This window comes from Dryobates pubescens, chromosome 2, assembly GCF_014839835.1.
Source record: "Dryobates pubescens isolate bDryPub1 chromosome 2, bDryPub1.pri, whole genome shotgun sequence".
Classification (NCBI taxonomy): domain Eukaryota; kingdom Metazoa; phylum Chordata; class Aves; order Piciformes; family Picidae; genus Dryobates; species Dryobates pubescens.
In genome coordinates this window covers 13,769,359-13,791,485 of record NC_071613.1, presented here as the reverse complement: position 1 = coordinate 13,791,485, position 22,127 = coordinate 13,769,359, and the positions used below count along the sequence as shown (strand labels likewise).

At 43.4% G+C, this 22,127-nt stretch overlaps 1 protein-coding gene across 1 annotated transcript in view; it reads left to right on the top strand.

Annotated features, from left to right (window-relative positions):
- The window catches only part of CAPN8 (calpain 8), a 34,782-nt gene extending 13,342 nt beyond the window's left edge, over positions 1-21,440 (top strand). Inside the window, exons 4-21 of the mRNA XM_009901206.2 lie at positions 886-1,019; positions 1,584-1,752; positions 2,613-2,696; positions 3,514-3,599; positions 5,097-5,171; positions 6,083-6,243; positions 7,248-7,423; positions 8,555-8,566; positions 11,441-11,652; positions 12,494-12,530; positions 13,711-13,776; positions 15,266-15,323; positions 15,873-15,937; positions 17,151-17,219; positions 18,742-18,820; positions 19,719-19,835; positions 20,456-20,514; positions 21,417-21,440. Coding sequence (XP_009899508.2) covers positions 886-1,019; positions 1,584-1,752; positions 2,613-2,696; positions 3,514-3,599; positions 5,097-5,171; positions 6,083-6,243; positions 7,248-7,423; positions 8,555-8,566; positions 11,441-11,652; positions 12,494-12,530; positions 13,711-13,776; positions 15,266-15,323; positions 15,873-15,937; positions 17,151-17,219; positions 18,742-18,820; positions 19,719-19,835; positions 20,456-20,514; positions 21,417-21,440 — 1,683 coding nt within the window. The remainder of the gene's footprint in view (positions 1-885; positions 1,020-1,583; positions 1,753-2,612; positions 2,697-3,513; positions 3,600-5,096; positions 5,172-6,082; positions 6,244-7,247; positions 7,424-8,554; positions 8,567-11,440; positions 11,653-12,493; positions 12,531-13,710; positions 13,777-15,265; positions 15,324-15,872; positions 15,938-17,150; positions 17,220-18,741; positions 18,821-19,718; positions 19,836-20,455; positions 20,515-21,416) is intronic.
- The last annotated feature ends 687 nt before the right edge of the window (positions 21,441-22,127 follow it).

Here is a 22,127-nt window from a genome sequence, read left to right as displayed (position 1 = left end):
CTCTCCTCTCCTTTTCCCCTCCCTTCCCCTCCCTTTGCCCTCCCCTCCATTCCTCTCCCCTCCTCTCCCCCTCCCCTTCCCTCCCCTCCCTTCCCCTCCCTTCCCCTCCCTTTCCCCTCCCTTCCCCTCCCTTTCCCCTCCCCTTCCCCTCCCCTCCCTTCCCCTCCCCTCTCTTCCCCTCCTCTGCTCTGGTGTAAATGTTTCTAATGCTCAGGAGGTGAAAAGAAAAAGAACAAAGAGAGCATGAGGAATGTTTCACACATTTCCCAGTGTTTCCAGAAAGGATTAGCACTACTGATTGCTTCCCCTTTGGGTGACCCCTTCTTGCAATGCTTTCAAAGAGGCATTGCTTTTGGTTTTGATTAATTGGTTGGGATGTTTTTTGTTTGGTTGGTTGGTTTCACTTGGTTTTAGTATTTTTGTTGTTGTTTGGTTGGGTTTGCTTGCTTTGGTTTTGTAGGGGTTTCTGTTTGGTTGGGGTTTCTTTGGTTTTGTTGGGGTTTTGGTTTGGTTGTGTTTTTTTTTTTTTACAGTAGATTGGTGCTTAAAAGAGTAGACAAGAAAAGACACTTCATAGTATCTCACCTGCATGCTAGCTTTCTGGACTCTCCACCACATAAGCTCTGCATGAAACACATTGTTCCAGATGTTATGTGCAGCAGGTTGCTGTTATTACCACCTACAAGCAAAAGTTAATACAGCATTAAGAAGTAAGCTCAGTGCTTCACAGGGATAAGAAAAGCTTGCCTGTTATTTCAACAGGAATGAAACCTTACAGCAACTTATCCAGGGGGAGGTGATGGCAGGTGAAGGAGTAGGAAGGTGATAGTATGGAGATATTATATACATATCAGCCTTCATCATATTTTTTCTTCTTTTCCTCAGTTCTGGCAGTATGGGGAGTGGATGGATGTGGTGGTGGATGACAGGCTGCCCACCAAGAACGGGAAGCTGGTCTTCGTGCACTCAGAGGAAGGCAATGAGTTCTGGAGCGCGCTGCTGGAGAAGGCCTATGCCAAGTATGGTACCTAAGTAGGAGGAATAGAGTAGAATAGAATAGAATAGAATAGAATAGAATAGAATAGAATAGAATAGACTTAACCAGGTTGGAAAAGACCTTTGAGATCATTGAGTCCAACCTATCACCCAACACCATCTAATCAACTAAACCATGGCATCAAGTGCCTCATCCAGTCTCTTCTTAAACACCTCCAGTGATGGTGATTCCACCACCTCCCTGGGCAGCACATGCCAATGGCTAATCACTCTTTCTGTGAAGTGCTCCTGAGTGTGCAGAAGCTCACATAGTGTGGTCTTAGATACAAAGTGCTTTACTGAAATGCAGCCTCCATTCCAACCATTATTTACAGTCTCCTCTAGGTCCATAAATGGTATTCCAAACTTTCTGTTTCAAGGGACTTTAATTCTGGTGCTCCATGTCACTCTGATGATCACACAGACTGAGAGTCTAAGTATATACTAAATATGTGCTAACAACATGCTATATTATAAACCTTCTTTCTGCAGTGCCAATGCTCACAGGTGGAGAGGGCCCCTTACATATCTTGTCATGTCTCCCACAGGCTGAATGGCTCTTATGAAGCTCTCACAGGAGGCTCCACTATGGAGGGCTTTGAAGATTTTACTGGAGGCATCTCCGAGTCCTACTTGCTGAGAAAAGCTCCTTCAAACCTGTACCAAATAATCCAGAAGGCTCTGAGAGCTGGGTCACTGCTTGGCTGTTCCATTGATGTGAGTGTCTTTCACTGCTTTCCTCTGTTCCATACATAACAAAAGCTCAGACTGATGTTAGACATAGGTAGGAAGTTCTGAACAAAAAGAAAACTACAACTAATGGAAGATTTTGATTGATTTCTGTTATAAAAGCTTAGGACAAAGTTCTGAATAACCAAGACTTGCCATACCTCCCTTTTCCTAAGACATCCTGTGATACTTAGAGCCATGAACTAGGAACTGGTTTTCCTGAACTCCATTTTCCTTGTCTGAGTAGCTTTTCTCACTCAAAGGCTGTGTAATTTCAGCTCCAGACACTCAGCAGCTGGAGACCAACTCTTTGAGACACTTTGCTGGAGCCTGAAGTCTGCTTCTGGCTTTGGTTTTCATTGCTAAAGATTATTGACACACACAAGCTCTCTCAAGTTACAGATGTTTGTACACAGTTTGGAAACTTCATGCCTTTCACATCCTGTTTCATTATCTTCTTTGAAATCCTGGTTCATGGCATATAGGATTACCAGAGTTCAAACTTTGATATGCTGGACCTCAACCAAGGCAGGCTGGATCTTAGATCACATGCACACGTCTTTGCAGGTGACTGGATCTGTAACTTGAGCTGAGAATTCGATTTAATTTTAGATTTCATTGTACATCCTTGAGTTTCTGCTGTGCTAGAACTGCATATTTAGGGACATGAAGCTGTGGAGGTGAACTTTTGCTGTGGATCTCAACTCTATTTAATATACTTTGCATCAAGAATATTGATATTCACTGTGCATACCACTTTGGATATCTTCCCCCATATTAATTTGCTCATGAAAGCTGAGTTCAGACACAATATATAGTCCTAAATGTGTACAATTTTATTGCCCCAGATAACTACTGCATCTGAAATAGAAGCAATCACAAGTCTGAAGCTGGTAAAGGGACACGCTTACTCTGTCACTGGAGCAGAAGAGGTAAGCCAGCCCCTCCAGGGTCATCATACAAATCAGCTTGAGGGTGCAGTACTGCAGTGCCTTCAGCTTTCTCATGTATTTCTGTCACTGACCAGGCAAAAATGTTATTAACTTATGCACCCTCTTACAGACAAAAGAAAGTTCCTTTAGTACTTAGGCAGGTCAGAAGTGCTATACTGGTAGTTACATGGAGTATACTCTGCTGTCTGCAACTTGTATTGTACTGACAGACTGGAATACAAAATAGAAAGGTGGGCCAAGCTGTTGCTGAAATGGAGTGCACGGAATGGAGAATCAGGAGAGGAGGCAGCTTTTTCCCCACGTGTTTATGCTGCATGAGGTGGGAACATGTTAGTTGCCTGTCAGTGCTGATGGGAAAGGAGTAACAGCCTCTTCATGAGCACTGCTGTTAGTCTCACCTTCGTCGTGAGCCCTAGATACTCCTGCTCCTCTGAAACTGGAATCATTACAGAGGTGTCCCTACCAAATAACTTCTTTCCAAACTTGCAGTGTTGTTTGACATTTCTTGCTTTCAAGGATGGAGGAATTCTGCTGGTTTGTAGCTGATATTTTTCCTTGCAGGTTGCTGTCATTACAGTAAATGGTGAGTGCTGCACCTAAATGCTCACTTGGTGGCACAGAATGATGTAAAATAAGGTTGGAAGGCATCTAGGTGTCTTTTACCTATTGCAAATTGTAACAGACTGCATCACTCAAGCACAAATTGTGTTTTACCCTGTCTGCAAAACTGTTGTCCTGTGATGATTGGAATAATGGAAGAGCTCAGGCTCTGCTCTGTTTGTTGTGGATCTTTTAGGTCTGTTACCGAGGGCGGCCAGAGAAACTAGTGAGGCTTAGAAATCCCTGGGGTGAAGTGGAATGGACTGGAGCTTGGAGTGATAAGTAGGTTTTTATATGCCCTTTCTTCTCTCTCTTCATTGTGTTTTGGTATGATTAAAAAAATTAAATCAGGACTATGCAGTTAATCCAATCACAAAGAACATTTAGGAGGGATACTAAATCAGTTGGAATAAGCCACTATTAATTTATTAGCAAGGTTAGATATTGATCCACTCTGCCCAGAAGATATTCTTCCCTGCCTCAGGAAGAGCTTTCTAATAAAAGAGAAGAGCCCACCTTTTCATTGTGAGCAGCCCAGTGCAAGCCATATCCATGTCATTTTGCAAGACAACTTTTCTCAGACTGATCCTACTGATAGTGCCAGAACCTTAGCAGAATATACAAATCAATCCTTTCCCTGGGAATTACAGCAGGGATAAACCTTTGTGCCACTGCTTCAACTCTAGGGTTGCTTGACTCTAAAGCAGGCCAGTAATGGGTTTCTACTAGAGAATCTTTCAAAATCTGCTGGGATGTGATCCTGTGTAACCTTCTCTAGGTGAACCTGCCTTGGCAGAGGGTTTGAACTCGATGATCTCCAGAGCTCACTTCCAACCTCTACCCTTCTGTGATTCTCTAATCTTGAAAAAATGGGCATGTTGGCTGAGCTAAGGATCCAGAAGTCTGAAAATCTCTCAAAACCTATCTGGTCTTCAGCTATCTTGGAAGCTCAGGAGAATGGCAGTGACAACATCTCTTATTTGTGTATTTAGGATGGTATAAATTTTACTTGCTTTTGGGCCACAGATTCTATTTTTTCATGTACTACTTCAAGATTTCCTACCCTGCCTGACTGCAGTCCTGATGCTGATGCTGTATCCTATCTAAGGATGAAGAATAGAGATAAACATTACAATTATGCTTACTTTCATCAGAGCTGCTTTGCTCAGCCCCAAGATAAGGTGCCTCAGGCAGGCACACATGCCAGATCCTGATTTTGTTACACCTGTTTTGCCAGGTGACATCCCTGCAGAGGTAGGTGTAGAACTGCATTGTTACATGAGAGCAGATCAGAGCAGAATCCAGCTTGTTACACCTCAGCATCAGAGTGGGATAAAAGCAATGCTGTTTTCTGCAGTACATTTTCTAATTCCACCTTTTTGCTTGCTTGTTCTTTTGTGGCCCAGACAGCAGAGCTTATATCATTTCCTTAGGGAGGCTACCAGGCATATGCCAATAGATCTTGCAAAGGAGAAGCTCTGCCTGATTGCAGCCTGCGTGATGCCTCATCCAGCCAGTCTGCAACATTTGTACATTCTGGCACCTGACAAAGATGATTCATTTCAAAGGCTTTTGTTGCAAATATGGTTGCAGACTGATTCCAGCCCTGTGTAGTCAGGTTGCAGTGTGTAATGCCACTGGGAGGGGCAGAAGGTCTAGTTGCTGAAGATATTTCTTCAACATGAACCTTTATCAGCTGCAGCCAAAGAGAGAGTCTAACTCTCTGATCTCGTAGGATAAAATAGAACTGAACAGTTTGCTTTTGTGCTTTCTCTGCAGTGCTCCTGAGTGGAATTATGTTGATCTCAAACAAAAACAGGCTTTGGATAAGCAAGTAGAAGATGGAGAGTTTTGGTGAGAATCGTTCATCTTGTGGACATTTTATGTGCACATACGCTCTTTAAGTAGTCCTTTCAGTTGGATGGAGAGAAACTGCCAGCACCAAGGGGGTTAATAATAACATGTGTGCATTGTTAGCCTCTTGTTTATCTCCCTTCACCTTCAAATATTACCTTTTATTAGTACTTACATAACTTAGAGCTTACCCAAAACGTAGAGACCAGATGGTAATAAAAGTAATGAGGTGGCAAGAATGCACCTCAGCTGCTCTGACGTTTGACATTTGGTGGTTTTGGGGCTTTTTTCATTTCCTAAATGCTACACACTAGTGACAAAGTTTAGATTACCAGCTTGGGAAGAGTCTGTTCACCCTCATCTAATGGAAAGCCCTTCCCAGTTAGCTGATTATATGGGTCAGTACGGAGCCCATGCCACTCTGTCCTAGACTATATGTGCCATAAGGTGCTGAGAAATGAGAACAGACCTCTGCTTGTGGCATAAAGTGATAAAGGTCTGTCACCTGTGCAAGCCTACTAGGAATGGTAAAAACTAAAGCAAAACACCAAGATGAGACTGTTTTCCTACATCAATGCTTCAATAAGGGCCAACTCTACTCCCACTAAACAGCATCTCTTTGTACAGTTTCAGTGAATTTACTTACTAAGGATGATCCATGAGGGATTGCCCACAGCTGGGGATGACAGGAAATGGTATGACTGAGCCCATAATGTGTAACAGCTGTTGAGAGAACAACTATCTCCAGAAGATACAGCTCAATCAAAAAAGCCAGTTCCAAGTTTCAGAGTTCTGTTAAACACAGCTTTGGGCAGCTCTATAGTTTACTGCTCTGTTGGGGGAGACATCCATTTGCTGTCACCTTAACTATTGCAGGCTGATGGACTAACCTTGGTCTTTTTGTGCACCAGGATGGCCTTTTCAGATTTCCAAAAGCAGTTCACCCGCCTTGAGATCTGCAACTTGACTCCAGACACGCTGACAAACAATGAGGTCAATAAATGGAACCTGACCCTGTTTAATGGGCAGTGGAGACGAGGTTCAACAGCTGGAGGCTGCCAGAACTACCAAGGTGTGTGGCTAAGTGGGCATTTGGTGAAATACCAACCAAAACAATGCAAACATAAATGCTTCAGAACTGCAGGGGGCTTTGGTGAGAAGGTCTTGGAGAGGCAGCCTTTTCTGCACGGTCAGACAGTAGGCAAATACTTGGCAGTCCACATGAAGATCTAATTTACACTTAGTTCCTTGTCAAGGAATAACAAACCTTCATTCATGGCTTTATTAATTTTTTCTCTCTTTTTGCTTTTTCTTCTTACAAGGCTTTTGCTACTGACTACAGTAATCCTCCAAAGGGTTGGGTAAACCAGGCAAGCGTTGCAGTTCAGCGGCAGTGTTGTTTTCCATTCCTTTTCAGGTTAGACCTCTAGGGAGGTTGCCTGGCATTTGGTCTTCCTGCAACAATAACAGCCTCAGCCAAGGATATTTCCTGGAGATAAATGACTGGCTGGAATTAGCAGTATCAGCTCCTCCTTATCAGGCATTACTCTCCAGGAAACACCTTGGTGCTTTGATTTTACTTGGCTCTAACTGACTGATATTCAGCATAGCTGTGAAAGTATACAACCATACGGGTTGTCAAGGAGAAGGGGCCAGTTTCTTTTTAGTGGTGTCCTCTGATAGGACAAGGGGCAATGGGTACAAACTGAAACAGAAATTTCCACTTCAACATGGGGAAAAACTGAACCAGTGCTGGAGCTCTGGACCAGGCTTCCCAGAGAGGTTGTGGAATCTCCTTCTGCAGAGACTTCCAAGACACACCTGGATGAGTTCCTGTGTGGCCTGCCCTATATGATCCTACTTTGGCAGGGGGATTGAACTTGATGATCACCAGAGATCCTTTCCAACCCTCACCATTGTATGATTTTATAACTCTGTATAAGGCAATTGAAAGGACAGGAAAACTCCAGGCAAAAGTCCTTCCCAAGGGGTATTCTCTCTAATTCTAATGACAGCAAACTTTGCTACAACAATAAAAATATCTCCTCCTTTTTGTCTCACCTTGGGAACTCTTAGCGACATACTGGACCAATCCTCAGTTTAAAATTCGGTTGGATGAACCAGATGATGACCATGAAGGGAGTTGGAATGAGCCATGCTGTACTATCCTGGTGGGCTTGATGCAGAAGAACCGCAGGAGACAGAAGAAAATGGGAGAAGCTCTGCTTAGTATTGGTTATTCAGTTTATCAGGTAAAGTTTGCTCCTGATTAAAGGCATTTTTCCCTGTTCTGTTACGCTGGGAAAAAAAATCAGCAATGTGTTACATCTTGAAACTCAGCACTACAATAAGAACTGAATTTTGCAAGGTATTTTGAATCCTTCTCATTTCTTCCTGACCTACATAATATGGGAAGATCCAGCTAAATTTAAGCTCAGTCTTTGTCTCACTTTAATAGGAAAGCAGTGTAAAAGTACAGGCAATAATTTAGCAAGGGTCTCATTGAGAGCCTTCTTTTACAAACTCTGAATGGGGGCAGGCTCAGGTTCCTGGCAATTCCAGATAAGTGCTTCTGATTACAAACTCTCATTAGTGCTCAGCAGTCACTGTCTTATCTTTCTTCTTTCTCTTTTTAATTTTCTTTTTCTTTTTCTTTTTAATTTTCTTTCTCTTTCTCTTTCTCTTTCTCTTTCTCTTTCTCTTTCTCTTTCTCTTTCTCTTTCTCTTTCTCTTTCTCTTTCTCTTTCTCTTTCTCTTTCTCTCTTTCTCTTTCTCTTTCTCTTTCTCTTTCTCTTTCTCTCTTTTTCTTTCTCTTCCTTTTCTTTTCTGGTTCAGTAATTTTGCTCGGGTGGGGTTTGTTTTTTTGTTTGTTTTGTTTTGTGGTGCTTGTCTGTTTGTTTATTTTGAGGTTTTTTGATTCTCCTAGTCTCCTAGTTTCTGTCTCTATAATGTGGATATAATGATATAATCTGGGGAAAATCATCCCTACACTATATTATTATATACATATATATATGTATATTATAATAATATAAGATATTTATATATCTTGTATATATATATAGTATGTATATGTGTATACAGATATTATGTATATATATATTTATATAAGATAATATTACATTAAATTGCATTACATTGAATGATACATACAGTTAAATGTTGTATAGATTCCTCTAGATGGAGGTCCTGTTTTCCTTTTGGAACAGCTCTAGCACAAGCTAGAATTTCATGTGTAACTGATATTTCAACATGTAAATGAAAATGCAGAAAATGTGTCTCAAAGAGGCTTTATCTAATTTATTTCTTTTTTTTTTTTTTTCCTAATGATGGATGTGGGCACACAGCAGCCCTGTAACTTTGTCTCTTTCTCTTCCATACAGATTCCTCAGGAGGTATGTAATCTCTGACAAAGACTTCTAGATGAACACCTTCTGTAGCACTGGAGAATTTAGCTACAAGGAAGACTTCTTCCTTACTCATGACAGTTCTCCTGAAGAGCTTTGTTATTGGATCACTGGACCAATATCTCAATTTCTGAACAACTGTTTCCAAGGGACCTGGAGCACAAGGCTTTATTACAGACAGCTGAGTCCCAATCTTCATTTACAGTTGTTGAAATTTGGCTTCCTCTAAATTTGTGTAACAGAGGTCAGAATTTGTCTGCCTAGTACACGTGAAAGCAGAACAGGGTCTCTGCAGTCTAAAACTGAGAAAATGTAGCTAATGTGGTTTAGAAGAAATGCCAAACTCTGTGGGTCCAATCCTTTTACATTTCTGAGCTGGACATACCCTGCTCAACCTTCCCTAATCCTCCCAGATGTCAATGCTGAGGTAAAGAGGCTTTTCATTCCTGAAGAAAGAGACCCCAGGGATGCTTGGCAGAAGGAATAGCCTATACCCATTACTGAGGACCAGCAGCCTGTCTTGCCAATTTTTTCCTCAGCTTTTCAGGCCTTTTCTTCTCCCTCAGTAAATGAATGTGTGGTCATGTAGCAATTAACTGTGTTCTTTTAAAAGCCTTGCAGATGCAAAGGGAAAATACATCAAAAAAGATATGGATCTGGCTTCTTAATCTTTGCATTGCCACTTAGCTTAACATCGAGTGAAGAGAAATGTTGGGGCTGTTGAATAAATACCAGATCCAATCTTCAGAACAAGAGTGTTAAAAATGCCATATTTTTGTATAATTTACAACAGATGTTTAGTAACATCTTTGGTAACATACTCTGATCTTAGCCAGCCAAAAACCTTACAGGCATGCAGCATTCCTCACCTTGAGTCCACCACATGTCACTCTTTGTGGATCATTGAATCGTGCTCTCTGCAAGTCATCCCTGTGGAGCAAAAGCCAGGACTAGGAGGTTTAGAACAGAGATGTTATTGTTGTGCTACTGTTTCTTCTTACTCCAGTGGTGTTTTTTATGAGCTATACAATGTTTCATTTGCTTAAGAGTATATTGGTATTAAGGAGAAGCTGAGTACTGTTTTCCACATCATCCCATGGAATATCCTTAGTATTGCTAGTATTAGTGGGAGCTGAGTAAACCATCTTATGTGGCCTCAGAATACTACCTCTTATGATTACTACTTTGTCCTGTGAATTATCTTTTTCTCCTACCTGTTTGCAGAAATCAGAAACTACCATTCCTATGCAATTAGAAACATAGAATGGCTGGGGTTGGAAGATACCTTAAAGTTCTAACTCTCCTGCCATGGGCAGAGACACCTTCCACTAGACCAGGCTGGTCAAGGCCTTGTCCAACCCGGCCTTGAACACCTCCAGGGAGCGGGCACCCACGACCTCCCTAGGCAACCTGTTCAGTGTTTCACCACCCTCACTGTAAAGAATGCCTTCCTAATATCCAGTGTTCCATCTTAAAGCCATTCTCCCTCATTCCATCACTACAAGCCCTTGTAAAAAGTCCCTTTCCAGCTTTCTTGTAGCCCGCCTCAGGCGCTGGAAGGCCGCTATAATGTCTCCCCAGCGCCTTCTCTTCTCCAGGCTGAACAGCCACAACTTGCAGCCTGTCCCCTTAGGTGAGGTGCTCCAGTCACCTCTGATCATCTCCTCTGAACCCACTCCAATGCTTCCATGTCCTTCTTGTGCTTTAGGACATTTATTCCATGAAATAAATTGGTCAAAATTATTCTGGAATGTAGTTTTGTCCCCTCGCAGCCTGTGAGGGCAAAAACGCTCAAGACCCGGGAAATTTAGAATCATAGAAGCAATAAGATTGGAAGAGACCTCAAAGATCACTAAGTCCAACCTGTCACCCAACACCTCATGACTACTAAACCATGGCACCAGGTGCCACATCCAATCCCCTCTTGAACACCTCCAGGGATGGTGACTCCACCACCTCCCTGGGCAGCACAATCCAATGGCTAACAACTCTCTCTGGGAAGAACTTTCTCCTCACCTCCGGCCTAAATGTCCCCTGGCACAGCTTGAGACTCTGTCCTCTTGTTCTGGTGCTGGTTGCCTGGGAGGAGAGACCAACCCCCTCCTGGCTACAACCTCCCTTCAGGTAGTTGTAGAGAGCAATAAGGTCTCCCCTGAGCCTCCTCTTCTCCAGGCTAAACAACCGCAGCTCCCTCAGCCTCTCCTCATAGGCCTGTGCTTGAGGCCTCTCCCCAGCCTCGTTGCCCTTCTCTGGACACGTTCAAGAGTCTCAATGTCCTTCTTAAACTGCGGGGCCCGGAACTGGACACAGGACTCAAGGTGTGGTGTACAGGCACACAACGACTTCCCTGCTCCTGCTGGCCACACTGTTCCTGATAATGGCCAGGATGCCATTGGCCTTCTTGGCCACCTGGGCACACTGCTGGCTCATGTTCAGCCAGCTGTCAACCAGTACCCCCAGTTCCCTTTCTGTTTAGCTGCTCTCCAGCCGCTCCGACCCCAGCCTGCAGCGCTGCATGGGGTTGTTGTGGCCAAAGTGCAGCACCTGGCACTTGGACTTGTTGAATGCCATGATGTTGGACAGCAGCTACTAATTTCACCAGATATAAGCATGCATTATGATCTTTTTATATCACAGATTTTCAAGAGGGATGTAAAATAATTTTTTTTTACAGAGAAAGATCGTTGCCCCTTCTAATTATCTGCATGACTGCTCCCCATGACAGCATCCTGGTGGTTATCTTTTATGTCATTACTCACAGACTTACTGTTTTACACTATGAAAAGCACTGAAGTTTAAATAGGGTGGGTGACTTACCAGTGAATTTTCAGATGACTTCTAACCAAGCCCTGTTTCCCACAGATGGAAAACCTCTCAGACGTCCATGCAAGCCGTGCTTTCTTCGCGAGGAACCAACCAGCAGCTCGGTCTGATCCTTACGTCAACCTGCGTGAAGTCTCCAGACGCTTGAGGTTGCCCTGTGGAGAGTACCTCATAGTGCCATCCACTTTTGAGCCTTACAAAAATGGAGAGTTCTGCCTGAGAGTCTTTTCGGAGAAGCATGCTAAAACACAGTGCGTATTTCCTGGGCAGAGCTTCCTCTGCTGGCCAGGCACATAGAGGAAAAATCAGGTGTTGCACCCTCCTTCTCATCTTCTCCCTAGTGTCAGGTGATAGAATGAGAGGAAATGACCTGAAATTGTGCCAGGGGAGGTTTAGGTTGGATATTAGGAAAAATTTCTTTCCTGCAAGAGCAGTCAGGCATTGGAACAGGTTGCCTGGGGAGGTGGTGGAGTTCTGGAGGTGTTCAAGGAACATGTGGGCATGGCATTTTATGATGTGGTTTAATGGCTGTTGTGGTCTTGGGTTGATGGTTGGACTTGATAATCTTAGAGGCTTTTTCCAACCAAAACCATTCTATGATCCTACACTCAATCTTTTCACTCAACCAGCAAAATAGGCTCATTTCTAGGACCTGTTTCCTAATGTAGTCTACTATATGCAACATATACACACATATACAGAGAGTCATGGCCCTTCAGATGGCCTCCACCATATCCTGCCACTCCACTCAAGTAGTAACTACATCCCTCAGAGCTGTGAAGTAGAAGTTCCCACCATTAAAGGGTGCAGGACGTGGGAGTACAGCGAGGAGATGGTTTTAAAAGTAGTTGTATCGATAGCAGCCATTAAATGAAAAAACAGGAGTTTTGCTCCCAGACAAGAACAACCAGGCTGGATTTCCAGGGAAGATATATTCAAAGAGGTTGAACAGACAAGAGGTGGGATGGGGAGCATGGGAGGCAGAAAACCTGTGAGCTGTTTCTGTGCATTTGTTAACACCTTCTATTAAGACATCTTGTTTGGCAATCTTTTTAACTTTTTGTTTTGTTTTGGTTTGGTTTTTCCCCTCAGGACAACAGGTGATATGGTGTCTGCAAGCCCATATGAGGTAAATGTCTAAACTAGGATGATTATTTTCTTTTTTTTTTCTAGCAGACTTTTTCTTCATAATGTGGGGGCAAAATAAAGGCAAGATTTCTATTTCTCCTCTGAGCTGGGATAACAGTGTGTGTTTTGGCAGGGAGGATTCAATACATATCTCCATATCTTAGTTTCACATGTACTTGGGCCTATGTGGCTCAGAAATTCACTCTTGCAGACCTGACTGGAACATGTTAAATTGTCCTTGTATGTAGAATAGGTAGGAGAGGGCAGGGAGTGCACAGAATGATGCTTTCCATAGAAAGAAATAGTCTTCCTGAAGCCCAAGGGAAACTGCAAAAGCAGATTTCCAAGGAACTGCTGAATTGCTATTGCCAGGTGCAGCAACATTTTCACTGAAGTTATTTTATGCAACTGTCCTGGTAGCAGAAGAAAGCTTTTTCATTAATCTTAGAAAGCAGTTACTCTTAAATGAAGCCAACCCTTAGCTGGCTGTGATTTAAGTAGGTCAAAGGAGGTGATTCTGCTGCTCTACTCTTTTCTGCTGACACCTAGCTCGGAGTACTTTGTCCAGCTCTGGAGCTCTCAGCACAGAAAAGGTTCGGACCCGTCAGAGTGAGGAGGATCCCAAAAATGGCGGGAACGCTTCTCCTGTGAAGAAAGGTTGAGAGAGTTGGGGTTTTTCAACCTGGAGAAGAGAAGGTGGAGAAGAAACCTTGTTGTGGCATTTTAGTACTTAAAGGGGGCCAATAAAAACTATGGGGACAGTCCTTTAGCAAGGCCTGTTTTGGTTAATGGTTTTAAACTAAAGAAGGGGAGACTATGACTGGATATACGGGAGACTTTTTTCACAATGTGGGTGGTGAAACACCGGCACAGGTTACCCAGAAAGGTGGTAAATGGCCATCCCCAGAAACATTCAAGGTAAGATTGGATGGGGTTCTGAGCAACCTGATGTAGTTGATGACATCACTGAAAGGGGGGTGGACTAGATGACTTTTAAGAGTTCCTTGCAACTCAAACCATTCTGTGATTCTCAGTAGTGCCTCTGCTTTGCCATTGCTGCAGAGCAGGTGGTCATTTTCTGTGGCTGTAAATAGCCTCCTGTAAAGCTACTTTACAACATCCACAGCTTGCTTTCTAGAACCACCTTGTAAACCACGCTCCTGTTCATCTCTTTCATGTAGCCTCACGTTGATAACAAAGATGTAGATGATGAGTTCAAGACTCTGTTTCAAAAGCTCTCTGGAGAGGTAAGTGGATTAAAGTGAAGGAAAAAGACTACGACCTCTCTGTCACGATTATGCAAATATTTGGCTTGCTGATTCCTTTTACTGTTTGGTCTTCAAAAAACCAGGCAGCTCTCCCCTTTTATTAACTCACAGTTTCAGTTCAATTCATTTTACAATAGAGCAGTTTTATAGAATTGTTCCTCTTACGAGTGCAAAATGTGATTTGCGCTCTTGGGAATGCAGGGCATGGAATAACTTTGGGAGTGAGGGCTGCAAAAATATTATCCCACAGTGAAATAAACTATCTGTGGAGTTAGCATATAATTCCAACAATTGCTTCGTTGGCCAGTTCCTTCTGTTTTGTTTTGAACCCCCAGGAACTGGAAAGCCATTGGCTGAACCTTCTGTTTATTGTATTTGACAAACTTCATGTGGTAGTTTTAGGCTATGCCTTTAAAATTTTGTTACAGATTTTGAGCAGAAAAGTAAAAGAATGTAACTAAATCACTACTGGGTGAGAAAAGGAAAATAAAGATAATTCTAAGTGATTCCATTGGAGAGATATCTACCATAAGACTGGTTGTACCAAAACATTCTGGGAGGCTTCTCTTCTCTTCTTGCATTGTTGCTCTGGAGAGGATACTAACCCTGCTTCTGCTTGGCCCTGGCTGCATTGTTTTTGTCAAGTCTAACAGCTACTTTTCCTCTGCTCCTTTCTCCCTTATGGACAGGGGGTGGGGGAGGCAGAGAGACAGCTTCCCCTGCTCTTTGAATAGGGTTGTTGTGTTGTTTGTGAATTGTAAATATCTGTAAATATTGTAACTCCTGTATACTTTGTACATATTCATTGCATTCTATTGTAGAGTGTAGTTTTGTCTGTAAATACAGCTTTCATTTGCTTCCAACTGATCTGGTCTGGCAAAATTAATGCTGGGGGGAAGTTTCAACCCACCACACCTCAGTATCTACAAAGCCCTGCTGTGCTAGCCTGTGGCTGTCATGTCAGATTTTCTCTTAACAAACAGGTGGCCACTGGCCTTGGAGAGGGAAAACATCTTGTTAGTGAAAAAGACCTTTTTGAGAGGGCAATTTTAGTATTGCCTGGTTGCAATTTCTGTAAGCCTGGAAAAGTCCCAAATGCTCTCCTGATCCTCTTTAGGTGAGAAAGAGGACTCAGTTCAGTCAAATCTGTCAAATAGACAACATTTGCTGGGTCACATCACCATGGCACCTAACAAACAATTTATTTCCCACTTGAAGAGCTAGGAAACGCGGTTTCTGAAGATCTCCTTCATTTACATGCCTTAGATACAGAAGAGTAGTTTCTGAATGTGTTACATGGTTGAATGGCCATGTTAGTCTTAGGCTGATGGCTGGACCCGATGGTCTTAGAGGTCTTTTCCAACCAAAACTATTCAATGATTCAATGATTCTATGTTTGGCAGCAAGGGAGTACATCTTGTTTCAAATTTTCTGTTTGCACCTGAAGTATGTTTTGTTCTCTGTCCAGGACAGTGAAGTGACTGCAATTGATCTTCAAGCTATCCTAAACAAAGTTTTGGCAAAGAGTAAGTAACTTCATGGAGCTGAGAGGCACTGGCTGAAATGGTGAGACGTAAGGTTGCTGTTTGGTCAGAGTGAAAGTCTGTGCTTGGGTCCATCAACCTAGAAATGAAGTCTCTGCTAACAAAACCCAACTCTATCAGCTAAGGGTGATGAAAAACTGAGTTTGTGTCTTCCCTCAGCTGTGTTTCTCCTGACTTCCTGAATCTCTAATATGGGGCAGGGTAGGGAAAAATACCACCTGGCACTCCATTTCCAAGCACTGCCAGCTCATAACCCACAGAGGCACTCTACTGCCTGTGCCTACTTGGGAGGACAGTCATGGGATGATATTAATGTGCTGCTTCTGTGGACAGATAGAGGCTTACCACACTCAAAACCAACAGCACCCCCAACTCCTGTGCTGACAAAGCCATGTTAATCAGCTGAAGGGAAATAGTAGAGGAAATGGCAGAGCATTTACCTTGCTAACAAGGTTTTAAGATGGATGATATTGTCAAGCTTGTCTGCAGAAAAATATTTGTCTGAAAGTATTTTACTTCCTTTTTGTACAGGAAAGGATATTAAAAGTGATGGATTCAGCATTAACACTTGCAGGGACATGATTAGCCTTTTTGATGTATCCTTTGAATGCCATTTGATCACCTTTAAAGTTTCTGGATCTCCTTTGCAAAAGTTCCTGACAAGATGGGCTGAGTTTACACTTCCACATTACTGGAGGCATACAATTCAACCAAGCAGCTTTATCAGCTCAGGGTGGCAGCAACCTGAACCATTTAACTACCTCCTGCTTCTCTCACCTGCTCTACATCTCTCATTGCTTAAAATTTTGTCTAAAAATAGCAGGGAGAAGAAGCAGGGACCTTCTGCCTGGATGCACCTGTGCAGTTTTGAATGCATACACAGCATGCTTGGCAGGAGATAGGTTATAAGCAAAACCTCAACTGCCCTCCCCAAGTCAGGCATTGCATATAAAGCACAGAGCTGGAAAGCCTGTTCAGAGGGGAAAGTCTACAAATACATGCTGCACCTCCTCTTCTGCATAGCCTGCATGACATGTGGTACCTAAAAAGTTTTGCATAGCCAAGGGAAAATGAGGTCAGCACATCTGGCCAGTACTCCTTTGACATGCTGGGAAGGTGGCCAGTGCACTGGGAGGGTCAAGAGGGGCACTGCCAGGATTGCATTAGTGTTGGTCTCATGACATAGTCATGCTGAGGTCAGCAGGGATGAGCTGTGGATCTTGGGGATCACTGGCTGTTAGGAGAGGTGATAGCTTTGCCCTACACTCCACAGTCTCCCAAACCCAATAGGGCAACACACTAAGTACAACACCATGGGGGCTAGCTCCCTGTTTCTGCATAATTGTTCATAGGAATGGATGTTCAAGGCCCTGAAGGACATGGAGACTATTGACTCTCTCTGTTCACTTGTGGTTCCTGCCTCTGGTTTCTAACACTTGTCTTCTGCAAGGCCAGTCTGTTGTGGGTTTTTTGATTGTTTGTTATTTACATTTATTTTCCCCTAAGGGCTCTAATCTGTTCTTAACTGTACCAAATATGAGTGCATCTAATGGTGCTTATATATGTAGCAATCCCATATATCATTGCTTGAGAGTGCAGATAGCCTAGAAATTCTTGGCATGCTTTAGCTAAGCAAATGTAAAGCTGTGGGCATGTCTCTATGAGATGGAGATGCATCACAAATGAGAACTAACATGGTATTAAGATGACACTGTGTTGGGTGATTTGTTTTTATCAGAGCTGGTTGCATTCCTGTTTTGTGGATGATAGGGGAACCCTAATTTTTGAACCATACCTTAACACTCCCAGACCAATGGGACCGGCACCTTGGGAATTAGAGAATTCAAGAGACTTTGGATGAAGATTCAAAAGTATTTGGTAACATAATATTTCTGACTGTCTCCCTTTCCCTCTCAGCTCTCAAACAGAGATCCAGAACTGAGACAGGGTTAAACCACCGTAGGCAGATATACTTGGAAGCCTTCCTTCTCATGGATGGAATTTGTTCCAGGCCTCAGAAACACCTCTGATTTGAAAGGCCACAAGCAGATCCTCTTTAACCTTGGCCCCACCACTCTCCATAATTTTCAGTACTTTATGGAAAGCCAGATTAACCTTCTTTCATTGTGGGCAAAGACAGTGCTCTCTGCTGTTTGCTCTATTAAAGCTCATATGAAGATATCTCTGCTGTTGCAATATATTTCGTTGCCAACTGAGCACCAGCAAATAATAATAAGGAACACACAATTTTAGGACCTACAAAACCCTGACTTAGTATTTTTTAAATCTTAAGGAAGTGCTGAATTATTTTTCTGGCAGGGGGTTTTACTATCCCCCAGAGTTCACCCAGAATCAAGCAGTTTAAAGGAAGGACAAATCTGGACATGGTCGGTTTGACAACAAAGGCAAGCATGCTGCTGGCATACCTGATGCTGGTCAGCATAGATCAGCTGTCCTGGAGGTTCATGAAAAGATGTTGGGTTCAAGAAGTGGCATCTCTGTCCTAGGGCTGGTGTCAGCAGAGCAAGCCCTGCAAACCAATTCCAGTCTGAGCTGCTGGTCTGGGAAGCATCTAAATCTGGATAGTAAACCTACTGGCAGTAGAAAGCATCTGTCATCGTGTCTGAAATATTAAGCAAAATGGACTTTGTCTGTTGCAGTGTTTGCCAAATGATAGGATATTTTTTCTCAATGGCCTGCCTGCCACCATGTAACATGAAGGCAGGCAGGCTGCCAGCCTGTGGGAATGTGTTTCCCAGTCTGCTTGCTTGCCAGTAGCTGCTTGAAACATTTCCCTTGCTCATTAACATTTCAAAGAATAAGAGCTTGGGCCGGAAGAAGCAGTCCCTGTCCTAGCTGGCAGAAACCTCAGGCAGTGCCCACACAGCAGAGCAATGGTGTGGATGCAGTGGAGGTAGGCATGACTGCCTGATGCTAATGTAACCACACAATCAGGGAGGATGACAGGGCACAGGCTGCAGAGTGGAACAGCAAACCAAGGTTAAACCCTGGAGAAGCCCTGATTATTTCATTCTGGCTGCTAACTTCTGGTGAGTCTCCTGTTAATCATGTCTTCACTCCTGCTGTTGCCTGTCTATGAAAGCCAAAGCCCTCCTGCCTGTGCTCACAGGTATAGATTGGGTTTTAGGAACAATTCCTTTCCTGAAAGAGTGGTCAGACATTGGAACAGGCTGCCCAGGGAGGTGGGCATCCCTGGAGGTGTTCAAGAAACGTGTGGACATAACACTTTGAGACATGGTTCAAGGGCCACAGTGGTCCTAGGTTGGCAGTTGGACTCAGTGATCTTTGAAGTCTTTCCCAACAGAAACAATTCTATGATTGCTGCATGGGTGCCCTCCGAAAAGTCATCTTCACATTCTCTTCTTCCCTTCTGTTCCAGGCAATCTATAAGAAAGTGGACAGGGACTACTCTGGTACCATTGACTCCCACGAGATGCGAAATGCCCTCAGAGAGGCAGGTGAGTATGATGCTAGGGGACACTGTCAGATTACCAAACACTGGACGAGCAGTGGAGCATTTTAATGGCTTTTCTTCTCTCCTGTGTCCTAGACCATAGTGTTGACAGTGCCATCCTCCCTTCCTGACAGTCACATGTAACTATGTCCTTTTGCTGTGATATACATCAACACCTCTCTTCTGTTCTGCAGCACGGACCCCTGATACTTTTGTCCATGATGTGAACATTGCTTATCCATTTGATTATTATCTGCTCTGTTTTTGGACTCATTATTTCCTAATTTAATTGTGCTCTTTCAGAGCTATGTCCAAATCCTCTTCCTTCATTTTCTCCCTCCACCTTTCTCTACACTAGAGAAGGTACAAGCCTAATCAAGACATGCCCGAAAGATAGCCTCTCTGATGTGTGCTATTCACTTCTGGAGCTGTGCTTGCCAGCTCAGAGGCATGTAGAGCAGCACTTGTCTTGTGCTTGGTGGAGTTGATGTGAACGATCCAGAGACAGAAATAGCATCAAGATGGGCCTGAATAGAGCCCAATGTGTTATATGAGCAGTTGGCTTTGCTGCAATCACTGCTATTCAGCTGCAGTGCCAAGACTCTCCAATTAGGGGTTTATCAGGGGAACACAGGACTGGTCATGCTGTGAAACAATGTGAAATATGCAGTCTGACAAAATGCTGTGAGAGAACTTTATGCTTCTCTTCACCCAACACAATGGGGTTTGGAAAGGACCCACAGCAGAGGTGGGTGATGGAGTCCAACAGACCTTCTGGAAAGAACAGTTTTCAGTCCCTCACCCAGGTCCGCCTGCAGCTGCAGGACTCCATGGATAAGTCACTTAAAGGACAGCATATTTCCTTGCTGTGTCAGTGATTTGTGTGCCTCCCACATCTTCAGGTTTCATGCTCAATGATCAGGTGCAACACAGCATTGTCCTCCGCTATGCCTGCAGCAAGCTGACCATTGATTTCGATGGCTTTGTGGCCTGCATGATCCGCTTGGAGGCCCTCTTCAGTAAGTGTCTCCATTCATCAGCCAAGGGGAATCCCTGAAAACTCTGGAGTTTCATTAAGCATTTGCTATCTTTTAACTGTGAACATAACAAATTGCATGCTGGCATGAGAGTGCCAGCAAAATGGTGTCTGTTGGAGAAAGCTGCAGAGAAACAGCAAAAGCCTTTCTGTCTGAATGAGCATGGAGGATGGGGGACATGTTTTCATAACCTACCATGCTCTTCTGCTTTACACTTACCTGCATTTTATGGTCAGTGCTCTGGCCCACTAGTTGTTCCAGCCCTGTAAATGGTACTATTTATCATTTATAATCCTTACTCAGACCTGATTTACAGGTTTGTCCCCAGATCATACCAGATGCTACCGCATCAGATTTATAGTTGTCCTGCTGCCAACTCTCAGTTTGCTGCTGTAGATCTGACTATTCCACCCCATGAGGCAGCTTAGAAATTACTTGTAGGAGGAAAGAAGAACAGCTGTAATATTATCTCACAGAACCAGTCTAAATTTCCAGCAGATCATGGCAAAAAGCCAGACCTCTATATTTTGTCAGACAGTGTCTCTACATGCCAAACTGTGTTTTATATAAATTTTTCTCCCCTCCTCTCTTCTACTTTTCAGAAGTATTCCATCTCCTGGACAAAGACAAGAGTGGAGTCATCCAGCTCTCTCTGGCTGAGGTGAGGCTCACATTGCAACACCATCTGGTTAAGCTACATGAAAACCACTAAAATACATTGATTTAGACTCTCTATTATAAGTGGTGAACTTCATAGTGCTTCAAAGGGAAAAACTTGTTTATGAGAAAAGTTTCTTCAGCTCAGAAGGCTCATCCTAATTAGTGGAATGAACATTTTACCTTACATGAGCAAAGAAAAGAGAGTAAAGATACATTCAAAACCCCTAAGGTTGCTTCAGAAGATGCTTATGCAATGTGTTTCACTGTCTACTTTTAGAGGGCAGTGGTCAATTCATTAGAAAATACACAGCAGGAAACTGTTCTTGTCTGGCAGAGAGTGTACTGATCAACCTGCCAGAATTAGAAGAGACCTTTTAAGATGTCAGGTCTTTTTTTTTCCCTTCTCCTTCTTTTTTTTAGCCCACATTGTTTTGAATGCAAATTTCTCCTGCTGAAGCTGTAATAAAAGCAATCAACTTGAGTTTTCCCTTTGCAAAATACAAATATATCGCAGGAAACAGCTGTAAGGGGCCCCAAGAGGGCCATCCAATTAGTCCTCTCAGCTGAAGCCTGTCTTGAAGGGAGGAGGATGGCTAGGAAGCCCTGTGACCCTCAGCCACAGTTAGCTAAATCTAGCTGAAACTGTACATTGCATACCCTGACCCTAGACTTTTTCAAAGACCTCAGGGCTTAGCCTGGAGCAACCCCACTTGTGACGTCCGAGGCTGATCGTGTCAATAAATGTCCCCAAAGTTGCAGAGCAGATGGATCCTACATGTACAACAGATTAAAACTCAGATTCAGCTTTTCCCAGCTTCATCTCTCAAAGCCATGGTATAGTGCCCTGCTGGCATCCTGTGGACCTTCCAGATGGCCTGACTTCTTGCTCTGTTTCTTCCTCAGTGGCTGTGCTGCACACTGGTTTGATCCACGGTCGATAAATTCAGCAGAGACCACCGAGGCTATTCTGAAAATGGAACCTCTTGCTTGGCTTCTCCTTGTTATGAAAAGCAGGGAGAGAAACTTAGTTTTGTTACTGGCAAAACTAAAATGATCTCCTACAAACTATAGGAGATCATTTATAAAATAAATGCACTCTTCAATAAAAAATTACAAACAAAAAATCAAACCCAAATTCAACCTCTGTTACTCTGTGTCACGCTGAAAAGTCAAAGCTTTTGACTTAACACAGGTGGGTCCAGGGGGCTTTGGTTTGGCTTCTGATGGTGTGTTGAATTTCAGCAGTGTTCAAAATCTTGGATGGCATCTCCATTGCCTGCAACATCCAGCATACATTTCACTGATAGAAACCCATACTCAGACCACAGGCAAAATTTGTGTTGCTGCTCTGGCTACCTCTCTTCCCAGCCAGTTATCCACTTTGGCTGTGCCAAGTGTCAGCAAACACTGGAGGTGAGGAGCACAGAGGCATATGATGAAGCTGCTGAGAGCATGAGGGGATGGACACAGCCCTGAGAATGAGTAGGGAATCAGGCAAATGTGATGGCACTCCTCCACAAGTCTTGGTTCAGTCTTCCTGGGAGAGGAGGCAATGGAAGGCAGGATGGAAGGCAATGGGCAGGCTGCTGCAGCTATTTTAACTAAGATCTTCTC